General features: G+C 45.1%; 1 protein-coding gene across 3 annotated transcripts in view; it reads right to left on the bottom strand.

Moving 5' to 3' along the window:
* Positions 1 to 12,167, bottom strand: part of GPATCH2 (G-patch domain containing 2) — a 94,379-nt gene extending 82,212 nt beyond the window's left edge. For 2 of the 3 annotated variants that reach the window (XM_059677525.1, XM_059677527.1), the window contains exons 1-3: positions 11,985 to 12,167; positions 4,080 to 4,790; positions 380 to 441 (exon numbers count right to left, since the gene is read on the bottom strand). In XM_059677525.1, coding sequence (XP_059533508.1) covers positions 380 to 441; positions 4,080 to 4,790; positions 11,985 to 12,040 — 829 coding nt within the window. In that variant the 5' untranslated portion in view covers positions 12,041 to 12,167. Of the gene's footprint in view, positions 1 to 379; positions 442 to 4,079; positions 4,791 to 10,438; positions 10,613 to 11,984 lie in introns of all 3 variants that reach the window. The other variant, XM_059677526.1, reaches the window with a different exon arrangement.
* Between the last annotated feature and the right edge of the window lie 1,295 nt (positions 12,168 to 13,462).

Below are 13,462 nucleotides of genomic sequence, written 5' to 3'. Positions count from 1 at the left end.
CAGACCGAAATACATTTGAATCAGGAGGAGAGTGGGGACCAGTGTCTTGTGAACTTGCTACAAGAGACACAGCGGAAAGACTGTAGGCCTTCCCAAGGAAGACAATCCTCCCATAACGCCATTAGCTCCACATCCTCGCTTTGGGGGATAATCAATTACTTCAGGTCATGAAGACAGGATGCTCTCCTCGAACGCCAGAGAACAACCCCACTCCACTCAGTAGCGTGTGTAAGGTAAAAGGATTGCAGTCCTCAACTTACGAAATGACTAGTAAGAAGTGAAACTTTACAATGAAGACGTCCCCCCACCCACGCCCGCCCCCCCACCCCCCACCCTCCACCCCACCCCACCCCCGAGAGAAAAAATGACATTTCAGTACCTTGCCTTCCCTCATCGTTGGTAAACAAGCCGGCATCCGTGCTGCTGAGGCTGCTGGAATCGCTGCAAGGAGGAAAGAGAGAAAAAAAAAAGATCAAAAGGACAATTGATCTCCCCGTTGTAACATTTTAAAGAGACGAGGCAGCTCAGGGGTGGAACTGGATGGAGCCTGACAAAGATCTGAAAGGAAACGAGATGGTTTTTTAAAATATCCAACTGCAACTATCCTGGTTCCATTCACAACAGGGCATATTATTTTTGGCACATAAAACCCCAGGAATCTAATGGGACCCTGTCAGTAAGCCAGATGTGACTGCAACGAGGTGCTGACATAATGGATGTGTTTTATTATCTGCTTTCATCAAATGCTCACCACTGCCTTCTCACGCCATGTGATTCGGCCTGAGCCAGAACACCAGTGCTCAACAGAACGCGCAAGTCTCACTCAAAGGCAGCCCGAGCCTCTCCCCAGCACCTGACATGCAAGGGCCGGGGCTGAAATGACTTTTCGCAGCCACATCTGCAAATAGCCTGAGAAGGCATCACTGAAGAGTTCACAACAACTCTCTTACTTGGCAAGGAAGAAAAAAATTACAACGGAAACAATCCCTGATATCAACGTCAAGGTCCCTCTGAGCAAACACTGAGCAAAAAGGAATATTTCCAACGTAAAGGAGGGAGCAGGCAAAAATAACAGGTGCTCATGACTTCCACTGAAGTTTGAGCATATGACAGAGTCAAAACGAACATACAAATTACAACGGACAGTGGACATTCAAATGACCCGAATCAACTGTCACTGTTTGTCCCAATAGCAACAATGCTTATGTGATACTATAGTTTAAAAAACATACAAAATAAGTCACATGATAACAGAGGTTCAGCTTCTAAAGTAAATTGAATATGTTCTTTAAAAACTCTCATGTTCTCCCCTCTGACTATAATTCTTAATTTTCCAATCAGAAAATTACCTCAGCTGATCCAGTAACATGTATAACTCCAGTAACCTAACTTACTTAAAAAAACAAACATCCCAACCAGTTTTAAAATAAATTCATATTTTAGGGTTAAAATTATAGATGATATTTACATCCAAATATATTTTCTGAATAGAAAATATTTCAGTTTTTGATTTAAAAAAATAAACATAAAAAATATATAAGTGACACATTTTCCCAAGGAACTCTGAATTAGTACCTTTCCTTCTAACTTTCTTCAAATTAAGAGAATCTATGGAGTTCCCTGTATTGCACAAGTTTTAATGAAAGAAAATACGACTTTCTAAGAGCATCAAATGCATGTTTTCTTATTTACAAACATATATACTCTTCTCTCTCTCTCTCTCTCTCTCTCTCTCTCTCTCTTTTTAAAATATATTCTTACTGATTCAGAGGGGAAGGGAGAGGGAGAGAGATAGAAACATCAGTGATGAGAGAGAATCATTGATCGGCTGCCTCCTACACGCCCCCTACTGGGGATCAAACCGGCAATCCCGGGCCTGTGCCCTGACCTGGAATCAAACTGTGACCTCCTGGTTCATGGGTCGATGCTAAACCACTGAGTCACACAGGCTGGGCTCAATTCTTATTTATAAATTCATTCCAAGGACATATACAGCTTGAAACGCTTTGGAAGTAGTTTCAGAAAAAAACTAGCTTTTAAGTAACAAGAAAACAGTTATAGAAGAAAGTTCAAATTAAAAGAAAAAAATTGTTTTAATTTATTCAAGAGTGGGCACATCCTCCATGAAAATGTGTACCTTGACTGTGGATGGCTGGGTGGCCTTATCACACCTTAGGAACTCACATGCTTTTTATAATGAAAAGAAAGAGAGTTTCATCTCATTTCTCTCCCAGGGTAGATGTCTGTCAATAGAAGGCGGACATCAATAAAAGGAGGGGCTTGCACAATCAATCCAGAAAGCCAGCAATCTATGAATAATCCAGAACCGAGTATTTATCTCCTTTGCCACACACCCTCCCTCCCAGCCATTGAGCAAGATAATTACTCTCAAGCCAAGCTAAGTGCCCCCCCAGTCACAGTTGCCCAATGCTGACATACAAAGCATACAAATAATTCTCGCTCTGGTATAAAAGTGACAACTTTCTTGGAAGAAAAGCAGGTGCTGTAAATTTCTCAAAGCCTTCCTGAAACATTTTTTTAAAGTAATTTTTACTTCTTTAGAAAAACTGCATACATGGCAAACCATCTGTAATAAAAGGCCCATTCTATAAAGTTTTACCAGGTCCTACTCATATCTGCAATCGTAATCATATTTACAGACAAATATATATTATATACATGCTAATACAGTACTAATATATATTCCATAGCTCACAATCCACATGATAATAATGCCAGTCCTACAAATTAAAAAATCAAATACTCTTGCCCAGACCACTTGTAAGGAATGTTTTTTCTGCATCACAATCCCGCATTTGGTTTTAAGGACACAACTGAAAGGGTGAACAGTGTCAATACTTTCTCATTTCCTGCAAGTAGCATTAGTTCTGTGTCACAGAAAAACGACCACTTACCTTTGGATGCTGTTAAAACAGGACTTAGCGCTGTGCTTTACCTGCTTTCCAGAACGGATGGTTTAGACCAGTAGTCGGCAAACTGCAGCTCGCGAGCCACATGCGGCTTTTTGGACCCTTGCATGTGGCTCTTCCACAAAATACCACATGCGGGCGCGCACATACAGTGCGATTGAAACTTCCTGGCCCATGCACAGAAGTCAATATTTTGTGGAAGAGCCACACTCAAGGGGCCAAAGAGCCGCATGTGGCTTATGAGCCACAGTTTGCCGACCACTGGTTTAGACCAAGCATGTCAAACTCGCAGCCCACGGGCCACATGCCTTCTTTATTTGCTGGGTTACATGCTTGGGTTAGACTGACCATCAGAGGATCACTGCTTTTCTCCTTTGTCTAATGACAAGTTCAGGGGTTCCAGACAGTGAGGTGGGCTTTACAATTCACAAGTGGTCAGAATCCCTAGCAAGTTAGACTTCAAATTCCAAGCCACACGGGTTGAAGTGCTATTAACTCTTGATTCTCAGTAATCAGAAAAAACTGAAAGCCCTGGCCAGTGCGGCTCAGGCGGTTGGGCGTCGTCTTGTGCACTGAAAGGCCGCCGGTTTGATTCCCAGTCAGGACACATGCCCTGGCTTCGGGCTGGCTTCCCGGTAGGGGGTGTGCAGGCAGGAGGCAGCCTATGGATGTTTCGCTCTCTTCCTCTCCCTTCCTCTCTCTCTAAAAAAACCCACCAAAACAAAACAACAACAGCAGCAAAACAAAAAAATCTTAAAAAAAAAAGAATAAGCTGATAAATTGTGAAACTAAAGAGAACCAATACTAAAATTCTTTAATTAAATAATTATAAACCCAATTCTAAGAATTACCAATGTGCTATTATCCAAATGTACATCCTTTCCCATTGAAAATCTATTCCCTTTTCTCTTTGTAGCTGAAAATTAAGTCATTATGACACAATCAAAAGGCCGTGTAAAATCAAATAAGCAATTCTGCTTTGGGCTGAACATCATAAATTATAAGCAACTATGACCATGGTTCAACAGGAATGTCACTACCATTATTATAAATTATCATTATTCTAAAAAAAGAGAATTAAAATACAAAGCACATCCAACCACAACCCCGTACCCACCCACCCTTCTATGTAGCAAACAGGAAAGCCACCTTTCACTCATGAGCTCGTCGGACACCTTCTGCTCTTCGTATTCCATCTTGTCCTTGGTCTGGCTCAGCTCCTCGCTGTCTAAAACCACGCCTTCGTCTTGGGTTTTGGGTCCCTGCCTGGGGACCCTCAGTTTCCGCTTCTTGACTTTGCTTTTGGCAAACTCCGGGTACTGGTATGCCCGGTCCTGGTCCATGTCCTGGTCCCTGCAGCTGTCGGGGGGCTGGGTCATGGGGCGCTTGCACGTGTCCTGCGGCAGGTCCAGGGCCATGCGCTTCACCTTCCTCCGGCGCCGCAGGCTGCGGCTCCCCAGGCCGTCCAAGGCCAAGTCCGCCTCGTGCCACAGCGGCCGCTTGCCCCGCACACTGTTGTTCAGGGTGGACGCCGGCCTGCGCTTGGCCACCAGCATCTGGTCGTCGGAGTCGCTGTGATCTTGCTTATGGCTGGCGGGGTTCTCCCTGTAGTCCTTGCTCGGCTCCTCCAAGCTGGAGTCGGAGCCCTCGCTCAGGCCGTGGCCGGCCTCCCAGGGGTGATGCGCGTTGTAGGACCTGCGCTTCCTCCCTCTCCTTTTCCGGGCCTGGCGTTTCAGGGGGCAGGACAGGCTCCGGGCGTGGTCCCCCGTCTCCGCAAAGCCGCCGCGGGCCTGCTCTGAGCTCTCCTCCAGGGCCGACACCAGGTCGTGCACCAGTTCTTCCATCGTCCGGCTGAAATGCCTGGGTTGTTCAAGAAAGAAAAAGGGATCAACAAAACAGTCAGCATGAGCCATGTTAACCTGGCATGTGACCGCTGACGGCTCGGTCTACATCTGACCATAATTAATAGTTATGACAAAGGAATGTTTAAAAGCGATTGAATGTTCCTCTCCAAGGTATGAGAGTTTTAAACATACTGACTCGTGTTAAACTCCTTTTTCTTGTAGAAGTTCTTTGATTAAACACAGGAATTAGGTCAAGACAGAGTGAGCCTATCAGCAATGAAAGGTCTCAGGAATTGTATGTCTTTCCTGGGTGACTATGGAGAAGTTACTTCTGCTTCGGAAGCTGAGCTTTAGTGTATGCCTGGCCTTGCCTAGGGCCAGCTTTCCGGGATGGAAACAGAGAGAACTTTCTCAGTCCCCACCCCACACAGGCCTCTGCTCCCCACACACCCTACAGTCCCCGCCAGGACAGGCCAGGGAGATGGAGAGACTGATGGGCCTTTAAGGTTTGTAATACAGTGGGGCCTTGACTTACGAGTTTAATTCGTTCCGTGATGGAGCTCGTAACTCAAATTACTCGTATGTCAAATCAAAAGTGAGCGAGTGAGACACGTGATGCTGGGATGATGTTGTGGCGTTCACTGTGACGTTCGCTGCGCCAACTAGCAGTGGGGTATCTGAAGCTGGCTCGTAACCCAAATTTTAGCTCGCAACTCAAAGCAAAAAAATCGGCCGAGAGACAGCTCGTATCTCGAAAAACTCCTTAGTTGAGACACTCGTAAGTCAAGGCCCCACTATATGTGAAAAGAGTTTAATCAGACGCAAGGCATATATTCACACCACACTCATCTCAGAACCCAGGGACACAGAAACTATGTTCAAATTCAACGGGAACCTCGCTGTTCTAAAATGGCCCATCATTTTCCTTAGAGTTCATCTGAAAGTCTCTTGGCCTTTTTAAATTATCCTCCTATCTAATAAAAGAGAAAAATGGTAATTGGCGTACGACGATACCCTTTTCATTGGCTAATCAGGGCTATATGCAAATTAACTGCCAACAAGATGGCGGTTAATTTGCATATGTAGGCACAATGCAGGGAGGCGAAAGGGAAAGCAGGAAGAAGCCCCCTGCCACTGACAGTGATCGGAAACCCAGGGGGGAGCTAAGAGCTGGGGGGCAGGGCAAAGGCGGCCCTGGGGCCGCCTTTGCCCTGCCCCCCAGCCATGTTCGGAGAATCAGGTGCCTTTGCCGCCCTGGCCAGTGATAGCAGGAAGTAGGGGTGGAGCCAGCGATGGGAGCTGGGCACAGCCGGTCGAAGCTGGCAGTGCCGGGAGCTAGGGGTCTCTTGCCTGGGCCTAAAGCGAAGCCCACGATCGCAGGGCCGCTGCAGCTGTGGGTTCCCGCTGCCCGGGCCGGATGCCTCAGCCAGAGGTGTTAGGCCTGGGCAGGGGTGGAGCCTGCAACCGCGGGGAGCTGGGCACCCCCCGCCCAGGCCTGACACCTCTGCCAGAGGCCTCAGGCCTGGTCAAGGGGCCGATCTGGTGATTGGTGATCGGAGGGTGATGAGGGTCAACTCCTCTGGCCGAGGCATCAGGCCTGGGTGGGGGCGGAGCCGGGGATTGGGGGGATATGATGGTCCCCTTGCCCAGGCCTGAAGCCTGGGTCAGAGGCATCAGGCTTGGGCGGGGGGTGGAGCAAGCGATCAGAGGGAGATGGGGATCCCCTGCCCAGGCATGATTCCTGGGCCAGAGGCCTCAGGCCTGGGCGGGGGCCAGAGCCAGTGATCGGGGTGAGATGGGGGTCCCCTGTCCAAGCCTGACACCTCTGGTGGAGGCGTCAGGCCTGGACAAGGGGCTGATCAGGCGATCGGAGGGTGATGGGGGTCTACGCCTCTGGCCGAGGCATCAGGCCTGGTCTGGGGGCAGAACCAGTGATGGGGGGGAAATGAGGGTCCCCTGCCCAGGCCTGACGCCTCTGTCAGAGGCGTCAGGCCTGGGCAAGGGGCCGATCCTGCGATTGGAGGGTGATGGGGTTCAACACCTGAGGGCTCCCAGTATGTGAGAGGGGGCAGGCTGGGCTGAGGGACACTCCCCCCCCCCCCCACACACACACCCAGTGCACGAATTTCATGCACCGGGCCCCTAGTTATTTTAATAAAAATAAACAGAAACCGTTGAACTGTGTCATCAGTGAGGAAATGATCCACTAGCCGGCAAGGATAGACATCTGTATTCTTTGGGAATGTTTAGAAATTACACTGGTCCTTCTGGAACCAACTCTGGCAGATTCTAGATCAGCCGATGTGACAGAGGGCCCAGGACTCTGATTTTATTTCTTAAACATGACAGGTAATGCAAATACGAAGATCATGAACAATCACATTAACAAGATACTCAGGATTTAGTTAAGTGAATGTGTCAGGTAAGGGCATACTATTGAAGGTGGTTTAAAGGTTTCCATACATATGGATGCTAAGACGCTATAGCAAGATCAATGAGGTGCCTAACCAGGATTTAGGTAGAAGGTGGTAGAGGAAAAAAGGAGTTTGAAAGAGTCACATTTTAAAATTAAATAGTCACCGGTCCCACAAGTTAGTATGAACATAGCAAGAGCACATCAGTACACCCAGCACATTTTGCCTCCCTTCCTTAACAAGATATTGCAGAGTGAAACATTTTAAGAAAGGTCCACAGAAGAGGATATAAGATGGAAGTGTTCTAGAAGTACTTAGGGATCAACATATTCTAATTGTAGATTGCACAATTTCTACCGTCTATAGCAGGGAGGGGTCGGCACACTTTTCCATAAAGGGCCTGATGGTAAACCTTTTAGGCCCTGAAGGTTGGTGGGTTTCTGTCGAAACTATCAACCTTCACCATCATAAGGGGGAAAATACCTCAGGCCATACGTGAGCGAATGGGTGTGGCTGTGCTCTAATTAAATTTAGTTACAAACCAGGTGATGGCAGGCCATGGTTTGCTGACTCCAGCTTTAAAGACTCTCTGTAGTTCATAATTTCAGACACTCGCAAGTTCCCGATAATAACTTTCAACTTTGTCTATTCATTTTAATGAGAACCTAAAAACAAACATCTTGTGATCCAACTGGACCTACCACCTATGAGGCAGCGCATACACAATGCTTGACAAACCACAGATGCTTGACAAATCATAGATGTGAAAAAAACCAAAAACTGTTGGGTGAGCAAACTAATGAATGACCAAATAAATGAACAAACAGCCAAGGAAAAATATGACTTGACTACAAATTTAGCAACCCAGGTTTCAAAACTTCTGCCACATTAACGAGACACTCTAAGTCAGTGGTCATTAGTCAACAGAGCCAAATATCAACAGTACAAACGATTGAAATTCCTTTTGAGAGCCAAATTTTTTTTAAACTTAAACTATATAGGTAGGTACGTTGTTATTAACTTAGTTAGAGTACTCCTAAGCTGGCCTTTGCTAAAAACGTCCTCAATCTGCCGGAACCGGTTTGGCTCAGTGGATAGAGCTTCGGCCTGCGGACTGAAAGGTCCCAGGTTCGATTCCGGTCAAGGGCATGTACCTGGGTTGCGGGCACATCCCCAGTAGGAGATGTGCAGGAGGCAGCTGATCGATGTTTCTCTCTCATCGATGTTTCTAACTCTCTATCTCTCTCCCTTCCTCTCTGTAAAAAATCAATAAAATATATTTTTAAAAAAATACATTTAAAAAAACAAAACAAAACAAAAAAAACGTCCTCAATCTGATTGAGGTACGTTCGCTGAGGTCGACCCCTTCCAACTCTCCCATCCACACTCGTCTTGGATACTTGTTTTGTCTATCTCCTTTCGTTCATCCTCTCTATATGCCCAAACCATCTCAACATGCCCTTCTCCATCCTCGACGCTACATCTTCTTTCACTCCACAACGTTCCCTAAAATTAACTTAATAAACTTTACTTAAAGTTGTAAGTCAACTTCGCACTGTACGTGTGCACCCACGTGGTATTTTGTGGAAGAGCCACACTCAAGGGGCCAAAGAGAAACATGTGGCTCGCGAGCCGCAGTTTGCCGACCACTGCTCTAAGTGGTTAGTTAATAAGTGTGTCAGGTAAGGGCATACTATTGAAGATGGTTTAAAGGTTTCCATGAATATGGATGCTAAGAAGCTATAGCAAGATCAATGAGTCATATGCCCAAAATCATACCAGCCATTGCTTTGATTTCTAATTGCTGAAATAGAAACTTGACTCAAACAAACCTGACAACATGAAATTAAAGACAATAAAAAAGAGTCGTTATTTAAAAATGAACATTTTTCAGTATGCAGTTTTGCAGACCGAAAAATATATATATATAATAAAAATACCAAATAGGAATGAAACTATAGAAACAAAGGTACCGAATCAACAGTTTACTTTAATGTTTTTTAAAAACAAAGCCACATCAAGTTAGATAGTATTGTTCAATATGCTAATTATCAAGGACTTAATTTTAAAATTTTAGTTCAATCTTTAAACATACTTCCTCCAAAACTCCAGAAATTGACTTTAATTATAAATTATTAATAATGTAAAAATAAAGAAAAGTGTATCTTAATACTAAATGTTATTTGTCCACCAAATGAATCAAATTTTAAAAAGTTAACATTAGATTAACCAATTTAGATATACTTTGGATCCTAATTTCAAAAATGTATGTGAGTGATGAGGCAGGAAGTAGTAGACACTCAAGCTATTATAACTTTCTTTATAAAAACATAATATGAATCACTTATAAGATTAACTTGAACAAAACGTATATATCCCTTTCCCGACACATAAAAAGTCACAGGATCTTTATTATTTAATTGTATAAAACTTTTCTTCTTTAGACTTCTTTACTATAAAATATAGTTATTCTACTTTGCAAATTGTTAACAAAGAGATAAATTACCCAATTGGTGCCTAAAAGCAGTAGTCAAAATGAGAGTTAAATACATCAGGAATTCCAGGTTGGTTAACAAATCCAGGCATATTCTTTCCAGTTCACATATTCCTTAAGATATTGTACATTATTCCTTAAGGTATTATACATTACATAGGCAGTATATGTGGCTTATTTAAGAATTTTTGTAAATATACTGGAATCATACTGCAAATATGACACTTGGGCATGTTACTTAAGTTATATTTGCCCCTCTCACCATCTATAAAATGCAATAAAAAAAATAAAATCTCAAAAGATTTTACATAAGATGATATGATATGTATGTAAAACCTCCCAACAAGTAACAACGTGGTAATACCATCCCCACAGGCACTGGGATCTCATCACTGGCATGAAACTTACATGCACAGTATAGTAAATGTCCCATCAATGAATAAAAAAAAAGTCCAGTAAGAAATGATGAATGACAGGATGGCTGTGCAGGTAAACTAGAAAATAAAGGTTCCAGTTGTCTGGAACACATTCATTCTGCCAAATCAAGCATGATTTTAAGAATTTCATTCAAAAACACCGATTAAGTGCTAGGCACTATTTGATACTCTGGCGTCATAGGGTGAGTTGTATGCTGCCAGATGAAAACAAGGTAGGCTCTTTCAAAGAGAACTGTATTATAAAGAGGTGCCTAACCAGGGTTTAGGTAGAAGGTGGGAGAGGAAGGAATTGAGTCATATTTTTCAATTAAATAGTCACCTGTCCCACAAGTCAGTATTCACACAGCAAGAGCAGACCAGTCTACACAGCACATTTTGTCTCCCTTCCTTAACACAGAGCTTGAATAGTGAAACATTAAGAAAGATACCCTGGAGATGTTATTCCGGGTGATGGAAGTGTCTTATATTTTGTGGGGTGTGCACAGTATATCCACTGCCAAAACAAAAAATACTAAACACATAAGAAATATATGTCTTACTCTAAGCTAAATCACATCACCATTGTAAAAAAATAAAATAAAATGTGCTCCCTGCTTTTCTGAATGGGAAATGTGAGAATTTACAAGGAGCATAAACAATCTATAATTCATTATAAAATGAACTACAGGATGATCTGATCACTTTCCAAACAAGATATTCTTCTAACTTTTCAGATGAGAAATTACTGGGATTCCCTGTGCTCTCGATTGTTGCCTGATCTAGGAATGGACATACATTTTTTTTTTAGCCACATTTCACCTGTTGTTCAACACTGCCTGTTTGAGAATTGTCAGTGGGAAATCTGCTTGTTTGTTTCACTGCTCGCCTTGGGTACGCTCGGAGGAAAAGATCGCGGGAGGAAACAGGACAGGCATTGGCGTTTTCAACTAGAAATCCGGCCCCCAGTCCCCAGCTCTAGGACTGGAAAGTGCAGGGCGATGTTGGACAGGTCACTCCAGGATCCTGCGCCAGTAATAACCTCCTACCACAGGGCTGTCCGAAGGACACAGTGGGAGCACTTGGAAGAGTCCAAGCAATATATCACGCAGTGGTTCTCAACCTTCCGGCCCTTTCAATACAGCTCCTCATGCTGTGACCCAACCATAACATTATTTTCGTGGCTACTTCATCACTGTCATGTGGCTACTGTGATGAATCGTCATGTAAATATCTGATAGGCAGGATGGTCTGAGGCGACCCCTGTGAAAGGGTCGTTCGACCGCCAAAGGGGTCGCGACCCACAGGTTGAGAACCGCTGTAAGTGACATGGGTTGACAAGACTGTAGCGGTAGTCGAGCCCCAGACTTCATCCTGGCAAGTACATGTCCTTAGGGAACTCCGTATCTATCTCATTTGAACTGGAATAGAATGTTCAAGGGACAGAAACAGGTTACTCCCACTCCAAAAAGGGGGGGTGGGGGGGCGGGGCGCTGGGTGGGTGGGGTCGCTTCCTCTACCAAACTTCCAGAACTCTAGATCCCTGGAATGTGATCTGCTGTGACCTAGTCCATTTTAAAAGGGAGATGCGGGCGTTGGGCCTGGCTCAGACCCATGCTTCCGGTCCCTAAGCGTGTCAACCATCACTGGGAAGTGACCTGCCCAGGGGTACGGAAAGCTTGGCTCCTAAAATGCCGCGGCGTGTCAGGCGAGCCACCAGCCGGAGTCTGCCGAATGCCCTCCCCGAGCTCCAGTACACCCCCCGCGGGCCGCGTGCATCCCTGCCTGCGGCTCACCCGCCCCTGCTCCCGCCCCCTGCCACGCCAGGTACGGCGGCCTCGGGCCGCCACCCCCGTCCTGGGTCTCCTCCCCAGCGCCGCCCGCCTCACCAGCGGTTCCCGGCGGCTGGAGCTCCGATCGGTGGGCGCCCGGCGGCCCCGAACATTAACGACACCCAGGAGCCTGGCCTCGAGGCTCAGGCCCGAGAACTGACTCCAATCGGCGCAACCCCAGCGACTGGCGCCGAGCGGTTCAGCATTTTGAGCGGAGCTTCCGGGAACCCGATGGAGGCGGAAACCGGAAGTCGGAAGCAACCACTCGTCCTCTCCCCCCCATCACCACGCTATCTGCCTCACCTGGAATCGCCTGATTTTACTCAGAGAGGCAACGAAAGTAAATTTTTATTCTACTCAAAATATACTGTTTTATTTTCTAATATTTTAGAAACACATAGGGGGGGGAAAAATGGAGTAAACCAAAGTTGGACCCCCCGGGATCTGCCTGATAGTTTGACCCGGTTGCCTTGGATACCGGTAGCAACATCAGTAGGAAAGCCGATGCCAGAGGCGATGGCCTCGCTAGCCCGGTTGCAGGCGCGGTCCGCGCTCTTGGGACATCAGTACTACTTTAGAAACAGGTAAGCCATCCACGGGGACCGCTCAGCGCTGGCTTGGACTTTAGCTGTTTTTCAGCAGAGGTTTCCTAACAACAACTTTTCTCCTTCAAGAAGTAGAAGCCTGCCCTTCATTTGTTGGCTGCGAACATAATCACAAGTTTAAAAGTAGTATTACCATACAGGGGATTATCCTTAGGGAGTGGAGGGGGGCGTAGATTATCAGCTTGAGATGATTTAAGTAAAATCCCGGCGTAAATAAAATTGTAAAATGGAGTGTTGGTGTTTTTTTACACCGTCACTCCGCAGTTTGATGAAAAGAGCTTTAATAACCTGATGGAGGTCACCTGGGCTCCCCTCTCTGGGTGAGCTAGTGTGTCCCCCATACCTGGGAATTTGTGCCTCCATTATTTCAAAAACATCATTGAACTCTGTACTGTGACTCGTTTGTCTCCGTAAGTGGACAGTATCTAAACTATTTGGGATAATTAGTATCGGTATATTAATTAATAGGAGAGGGTTTACTGGGCACGTGGGCGATCATCACAGCACAAAGTATATAGATTAGGCATAGTGTCTGCCTTTAAGGAGGTTGACATCCTTGAGACCTAAGAGTGAAATGATATTCAAAAACTAATAATTTTACACATCAATATATCTTATAATAGAGGACAGCTAATATTGGAATTTTATTCCCGGTATCTAAAATAGTTACAAGGTATATGATAATGAGAAGGAAAAACCATTGGGTTTTTAAGCTAGTATTTATTCAGTAGCTAATACATGGAATTCAGAGTGAGCACAGTATGTTAATGTGCAAAATGCATAGTTTTTGCATATTAACATATTTAACCACACATTTTTTCATTTCCTATTTATTGTCAGTTAATTTGTGGCCACTGATGATGCACGGTAATATAGTGTTATCCAGGGTTATAGTGCTTATTTCTAGTTGATGATGAAGTGTCTAGGAAC

This window comes from Myotis daubentonii, chromosome 20 (genome assembly GCF_963259705.1).
Source record: "Myotis daubentonii chromosome 20, mMyoDau2.1, whole genome shotgun sequence".
Lineage (NCBI taxonomy): Eukaryota > Metazoa > Chordata > Mammalia > Chiroptera > Vespertilionidae > Myotis > Myotis daubentonii.
The sequence above is the reverse complement of the archived record's forward strand: the minus strand, read 5'-3'. Positions and strand labels throughout refer to the sequence as shown.